Here is a 7549-nt window from a genome sequence, read left to right as displayed (position 1 = left end):
GTTCCAAAATATTGGAGTTGGCGTTGTTTGGGCACTAATGACAGCCCATCTCTCCACCCATCAGAACAATTACAGCACGAGTCAACGAGCCTCCGTATTGCTGCTGACATGTTCACATGAAATGCCACAGCAGGCAATATCATGCTCTGAAATGTGCCAGGGAAGCATGGACATGGAGATCCCACAGTAGCTGCACTACAGAACACTGCTGTTGCTTTAAGTCAATTTAATTTATGTTGTTTACTTGAATTTTTTGGCTTAAATATTTCTCCTCGTGTAAGTGATCCGGGAAATTAGAAATATTTGAGATATTATATAAGAACACAAGAATATTCAATGCAGACAACATATACCGTGTAGCATCTCTATTGCTGCAATGATTTACGACTGGGTGTTTTAAATAAAAAAAAGGGGGGAGATGCTGACTTGCACAGACCCTAAAGGCGGGCTGAGCACTCTGCGACCCGTCCACATGTTGGCAGTCGCTGGAAATGCTGAACACTGGTGGAGCGCAGCGCACCAGACTGGGAGCGCACGGGAACTTGTAGAGAATACTATTATTATTATTATCATTATCATTATTATTATTATTCTCATTGTATCATTATTCTAATTTTTCTTTTTCAAATCGGCTGAGAGGAAAAACACAATTTTCAAACATCACATCCTTTGGAGCATTTTCTTTCTTTTCTTGTGAGAGCTTGACGAATGCCGTCCGTACAGTATGACTGACTTCACTTGAGGCTACAGGGAGAGAAAGCGAAATGGAGACGTTTACAATACACGACATGCTCGTGAATTCAACTGACCTGAACAAGATTTTATGTAATTTAGGGATCAAGAACATTTCGGAGTGCGAGAGCGAGCAGGATCCCTCGCCTGAACCTCAAGGTACAGAGGATTTCATCTATTTATATTCCACCCTGTCCAAAAGTGGATTATTCTATTCAGATATTTGATATTCATTTTATTCCAAATGCAAGCAGTTGTCTCCAGTTTATGCCAGAAAAGCGACTGCTTTGGGCATTTTATTTTGCGTCAGTGCGCATTACGCATACGGCTCAAGTCATCCATAAAACTAATGTAGTCTGCTATATGTTAGTGGTGACACGTGTTGCCACTGACCACTGCCTCTGCCAATGTCAAGAGAATAGAACTGCCACTTACTGGCAACAGAGTAGAGAATTAAATGGCACAAATTTCACACAGTTTTATGCAGGATAAAGCCCCAAGAAGAGGGATACAACCTAAGAAATATTTTAAGAACAATGTAAATTAATTTAAGAAAATGAAGAGTCTGTGTATGAGAGAGAAAGAGAGTCAAACAGCACTTAGGTCACATTTTAAGAATGACATTCCCAGTAGTTTGTGCGTGAGTGCCCATGCGTCTGCTTACACTGTGTCTCAGACATCAACCAGACAGTGCGGATCGTCCTCTACAGCCTCATCTTCCTCCTCAGCGTCCTGGGCAACAGCCTCATCATCGCCGTCCTGGTGAGGAACAGGCGCATGAGGACCGTCACCAACCTCTTCCTGCTGTCTCTGTCCGTCAGCGACCTGATGGTGTCCCTGGTCTGCATCCCCTTCACCCTCATCCCCAACCTCATGAGGGACTTCATCTTCGGCACCGGCATATGCAAGCTGGTCATGTACTTCATGGGTGAGTAATATCAGATTATTTTTTATTTGGGCGTTTGGTTACCTTTAAATTAAATTACCTTTGTTGTTGTCTTCCTCTGGTCTTACATCTTCCTTTACAGTCAAGCTACACATTTTTATGATGTTCTAGCTAAATAAGGGAACAATTAATGTCCCTACTATTTAATATTGTGTGAAAACACTGACAGCCATACCCAAACCTTTGCCATACTGTTACAGTTTTATGTTGACTCTACAATATCCACCATCTCCTCATACTTCATCCTACTGTAGTGGGAAAATACCCAATGCAAAACAATTAAAGCCTGCATGTCCATGGTGAATTATCATTATTATTATTATTATGATTTTGCCCTGGTAATTGTATTATATGTCGGAGACAATAGGTAATAGAAGTCATCTAAGGCCATGTCCTGCGCAAGGTTCATTTCCCTACACGTTCAAATGCTCCTGGTGGTTTAACGAGCTAAACATGAGCTGCAGACAGTTCTGGTAGAAGGAAACATGTTGTCAGAAAGTAGATTCACCTGAAGCAATCGGTTCAGTTTTTCCAGTTTTTACTACATTTATGATTTTTATGTGCAGTCTGTTGTTTCCTGTTCTATTCTACAGTCGTTCATCCTCAAAGTCACATTCATGAATAATTAAAGAGTCTATAAGCAGAGTCTTGAGCGAAATGACTCAAAAATGTGTTTTGCTTATTGGTATATTTGGATGTTTGAGCTCCACAGTGCAGAATGATGCATGTGCAGAGTCGGTTTTCATATTCATCTGCTGAAGGGAGAAAGTTTCTCTGTGCTCACTTTGAATCTGAGTTTAAGACATGTCTGGACAAGCAGGATTTTGTGACATCACAACAGTCAATCCAGCGGGGTCCAATATGCAGTTTACAGAAGTGTGATGTGGAAACTACAGCAGATTCACCCTCCAGTGCGCACAGACTGAAAACCTCTTAGTTAAACATGCAACAACTGATTTTTTTGGCCACTTGGGTGCAGCACAAACAAGTTATGAACACATGTTTTAAGTTGATGTGTATGCAAACAGTTGTTTATTTACAGATCCAGCAGTCATGGAGCAACATTATCAACATTCATCATTCTGCAGAGATAATTCTTTGTGGGTTCATTACACGAAGGAACCCCTTTCACATGTTACATTTTGAGGTTTGATATAAACATCTTGTGTCCAGCAGAAATGAACAATATTTGGAAATTCAGACACAAATTGTCATTCAAAGCAAAAGATTTTGTATGACACGTCTTTAAGATACAGCAGCTGAACATAAGCTCATTACAAGTAAACAGCACAGCCTGACCTGCTTCAATGAGACAGAGCCAAAGGAGGGGAGACAGACAAAAGCCACAAACTTAACTTTCAAACCATTATTAGCTTCTGCACACTTTAATGGTCAATAAAATAATTAGGACAAAAGCCTACCTCTTCAAGTAAATCACATAATTGTGTTAAATATGACCAAAAGTAGGACATAACCAAACCAAAATGCCTGCTTTTAGTTTAGCTTGTTAAACTTGTTAGACTTTAAAACCGTAACGCAGAGTTAGTGTTTATGGCAGTGGACAAGCACAACATTTAGAAAGAAAATGACTGATCACACAGTTTTTATACCAGGGGAGATGAGTCAATCAGATAAAGGATGTGAATCAACTTCTCTGTGGCTTTAATTTGCTTGTGATTTTGATGAATTCCCCAAGAAAGCCTCTTCTGGGAGCTTTGTAACAAGGTGCAGTCATTACAGATGGTGTACCTTGACTAATATTTCATTTTCATCCAATTACAAGTCCGTTAGGAAATCTGATTTTCACTTTTCTCCTTACTTCCTGTTGCTCCATTTAGCCATGCAGTGAGATCAGAGCACTGCCATCCGGGATTATTACCTCATTTGTCCCCATGTTTATCTGTTTACGTGTCACTCCTCTCTTACTGTACACAGCGACAATTTGAATGTATTTATAGTTCTTCTTGTTATTGTTACTGAGTGTGTTAACGCTGATCTGGTAACAGGCAGTGCAGGATGTGCCCTGTCGCTGCTCAGCAGTTAAATTTAATGTGACAAAGCATTAATGTGCCATAGCATCACATGCACTCCAGTAAACAGAGAGACATGTTGAGAGGATGCTGACCATTCTGGGTGTTACAAAGCCCATGGCAGAAAAACCAAGACCAAGGTGAAGGGGAAGGGTACCTAGGAATAGTTAAATTTTTGGAAATACACTTAATTCTCTTTTTTTCTGCCAAGAGTTTGATGAGTAGATTGATACCACTCTCATGTCTTTCCGTTAAATAGGTTAGCTTAGCTTAGCATAAAGACTTGAAACAGGGGAAACAGCTAGCTTGGCTCTGTCCAAAGGTTAAAAATGAACCTACCAGCTCCTCTAAAGCGCCACACTTAACCCGTTATATCTCGTTTGTCTATTTCGCACATAAACTGAAGTGGTTTCTGTGGCAGTTAAGCTAAGCTAACTGGCTGCTGGCTGTACCTTCATGTTTATCATCCAGACATGACAGTGGTATCAATCTTCTCAGCTAACTTGGAGTGTTTCTTGGCTGGACGCAGTGACATATGGTAAATATGAAGCTAAAGCCAGCAGCCAGTTAGCTTAGCTGTTTCCTCCAGTTTTCATTCTTTATGCTAAGCTAAGCTAACCATCGTCTGGCTCTGGCTTCATATGCCTATTCCTTTAACAAAACTGACTGTTTCTGTGATTTATTATTATTATTATTATTATTATTATTACATTATACGTCCAATATTTCAGATGAATGTTTTTTAACAAATCAGAGCTCAAAACTGAAACTGAAAAAGTGACGGTCATCCATTTTTGGATTTTCTCATCTGTGCAGGTCTCTCAGTAAGTGTTTCCACATTCAACCTGGTGGCCATCTCCCTGGAGCGCTACAGCGCCATTTGCAACCCGCTGACCTCCAGGACGTGGCAGACCAAATCCCACGCCGCCAAGGTCATCACCGCCACCTGGGTGGCGTCCTTCATCCTGATGCTGCCCTATCCCATTTCTAGCACCCTCAAGCCCTTCACCCGCCTCAACAACAGCACCGGGCACATGTGCCGCCTGGTGTGGCCCAATGACGTCATCCAGCAGTCCTGGTGAGCTGAAGACAAGTGCATTATGGAACGTCATACCTTTACTGTCCCACCAGGGTGTCCTCACACTCAGATGCACTCAGATTGTGTGGCAGCTGAAGCAGCCCTTTTCTAATTCCAAATGGCCACTTTATTGATTTTCTCAGTCTCGTGTTGCTGGTGAGAGACGACCACTTGGGGAAATCCTCTGGCATGACACAGATATTTTAAATACAAGCACGTTTTGTTTAAATAATAAAGTCAATTTGTCAGGTATATTTACTTAAAGCGCACATTTGAAAAACAACAGATGTTGACCAAAGTTGTTTTACATTATTATTAAAAATGATGGACCTGTTTAGAAAAATAAAAGGTATAATACACAGAAAGCACATCAAATACATGATGATATTAGTCTAGACTCAAAGACAGGGTTTTTTTATTATTAGCAAAGCAATTTGGTTCCGGTGTTGATCTAAATTAGATACAATGAATGCTCGTTTGCGTCTACTTACTCCCCCAAATGTGTCCCTTGCAGGTACGTGTCCCTGTTGTTGCTGCTCTTCCTAATCCCCGGCATCGTCATGATGACAGCCTATGGACTCATTTCCCTGGAGCTCTACCGGGGCATCAAGTTTGAGGTGTCCAGCAGGAAATCTAGCAGAGGTATGAAAATAAAACATAGCAAGTGGTCAAAAGAAACACTTTCTTTTGAAGGGTAAGGCTGGCATTATTCTGTATTTTTCCTTTTGTCAATAAGTTCTGTGAACTTCCGTGAAAACCAACTACGTTTTAGTCCATGTGTCCATCTGTCTGTGGTATTCAGCTACAAGCCCTCTGGTTTCTTTTGAAGACATACATCTTTAAAACCACATCAGAAGTATATAACTTCAGTTTAAAACAAATAAAACAGGTGGGCACTGTAGATTTGAGCAAACATTCAAGCGAGTGTTTACTGTGCAGCAGCAGGACGGTGTTTGTGAGACTGACTCAAAATAAACAGTGCCCATTTCCATGATACTAAAAAGGAATGGGAGCAATGTTGTAGCTTATTGATGTGTTTTTAATAGTTTTCAATTCATTGTTTGACAATATAGAACATCACCAGATTTTCTTTCATTTTAGGTAAAAGTTCACCCTAATCTTTCAGAAATGCAGCCCTGGCTTTTAGGAAAGTCATCCATTTAAGTGACAGACATGACCCCAACTTTCCAAGTCATGAGGGCTCTGATAAAATTGCACTCTTACACTCCAGTCTTTTTCTCTTCACATCTCTCCCCTGACAGACAGACAATCCAGCAGCGGCAGCATCAAGCCCGGGGACAGTGATGGCTGCTACCTGCAGCCGTCTAAGAAGAAGAGCATCACAAAGAGTACAAGCAACTTCGCCAACTCCAGCAGCAAGCCCACGGTGGGCCGTGTGTGTGGCAGCAGCTCTACCGCCAACCTGATGGCCAAGAAGCGCGTGATCCGCATGCTCCTGGTCATCGTCTTCCTCTTTTTCCTGTGCTGGACTCCCGTCTTTGTGGTCAACGCGTGGCAGGCTTTCGACCGGCGCTCGGCCTACCGCCTGACCGGCGCGCCCATCTCCTTCATCCACCTGCTGTCCTACACCTCGGCCTGTGTCAACCCCATCATTTACTGCTTCATGAACAAGCGCTTCCGCCAGGGCATGCTGGCAACGTTCACCTGCTGCAGCTGCTTAAGGAGGAGCGGCGGAGGGAGCAGCGGCTTAGGGAGGTCAGCCGGAATCGGAACGGCTAAAGGGGAAGTGGGCAGATCAAGAGCGGGGCCAAAGACCACTGAGCAGAATGGTCATACCCCGCCAAGCGGAGCCAGCACACGCTTCACCTACACCGGCATCCGTGCATCCGCCTGGAGTGAGCTGACTTAAACTGGACTGATACATGTGTGTGTGTGTGTGTGTGTGTGTGTGTGTGTGTGTGTGTGTGTGTTTAAGAGCTCTGGCCTGAGTGCAAACTCTTGAAGGGAATCTGTGGTGTGTTGTTTTAACGTAAAGCCCTCACAGCGCTTACAGGACTAGTTTATGAGCAGCTACGTTGCTTTAGCTTGGAGCGTGACATGACGCGGGTACAGCAGTTAACGACTGTGGAGAGAAGTGGTGTACATTCAGTGCACCACTTCAACAAGAAGATCAACACAGCCAGATGTTTACCCTGAAGCTTGCAGTGTCCAGGTTGGATGCAAGCACTGAAGGGCCTCAAGTCTGGCATAGCAAAGAGTGTTTTTATGAAGCAGAATGCCAATTAATGTAGTTCTCCACTCTCTCTATAGTCTTTTTTAGTTGTTCCTCCACCACAGCCAGTAAACCACTGCATATGTAACAGTACAGGGACCAAATAGTCTTTCCAAAAAGTTCATTGTTTTGAACTTAGTGCACCAGGTGAGAAATATCCAAAACCACAATCAGTGTCAGAAGGATTAGACTGCACACTAGGATCAGTTCATCCAAATTTCCAAAAGTATACTATACTATACTTTTGTAAGTAAGTATACACACCATGTCCAAGGTCAAGATTGAACCTTGAAATTCAACTTTTAAGCCAACATGGGCAGAAAGTCCTTAAAGTGCTCAGAAAAAAAGGAGAATTTGAACATCCAGATTTCCATGACAGCCGGGCAAACTCCATATACTGATGATAATCATGTGATATGATCAAAAGCACTTAACCAGCTACTAAATAGACATTGAGGTGAGATGAAATAGTTTGACATTTGGGGAAATTGCCCAGTCGCTTTCTTGTGGAGAGTTAGATGAGAAGGTCG

General features: G+C 42.4%; 1 protein-coding gene across 1 annotated transcript; it reads left to right on the top strand.

Moving 5' to 3' along the window:
• Window positions 1-764: 764 nt before the first annotated feature.
• On the top strand, window positions 765-6656 carry cckar (cholecystokinin A receptor). The gene is made up of 5 exons (XM_070929890.1): window positions 765-891; window positions 1409-1660; window positions 4525-4786; window positions 5301-5428; window positions 6049-6656. Exons 1-5 carry the CDS (start codon window positions 765-767, stop codon window positions 6654-6656), a joined length of 1377 nt encoding a protein of 458 aa, XP_070785991.1.
• Window positions 6657-7549: the final 893 nt, after the last annotated feature.

This window comes from Enoplosus armatus, chromosome 23 (assembly GCF_043641665.1).
Source record: "Enoplosus armatus isolate fEnoArm2 chromosome 23, fEnoArm2.hap1, whole genome shotgun sequence".
Classification (NCBI taxonomy): Eukaryota; Metazoa; Chordata; class Actinopteri; order Centrarchiformes; family Enoplosidae; genus Enoplosus; species Enoplosus armatus.
This window is presented reverse-complemented; position numbering and strand designations above follow the sequence as displayed.

What these genes read in the sequence shown, in the direction of transcription:
- cckar (XM_070929890.1), top strand. Translation starts at nt 765, where the DNA reads ATGGAGACGTTTACAATACACGACATGCTCGTGAATTCAACTGACCTG. An exon ending in GCTGGTCATGTACTTCATGG is followed by an intron (nt 1,661 to 4,524) that starts GTGAGTAATATC and finishes TCATCTGTGCAG; the next exon opens with GTCTCTCAGTAAGTGTTTCC. An exon ending in GACGTCATCCAGCAGTCCTG is followed by an intron (nt 4,787 to 5,300) that starts GTGAGCTGAAGA and finishes TGTCCCTTGCAG; the next exon opens with GTACGTGTCCCTGTTGTTGC.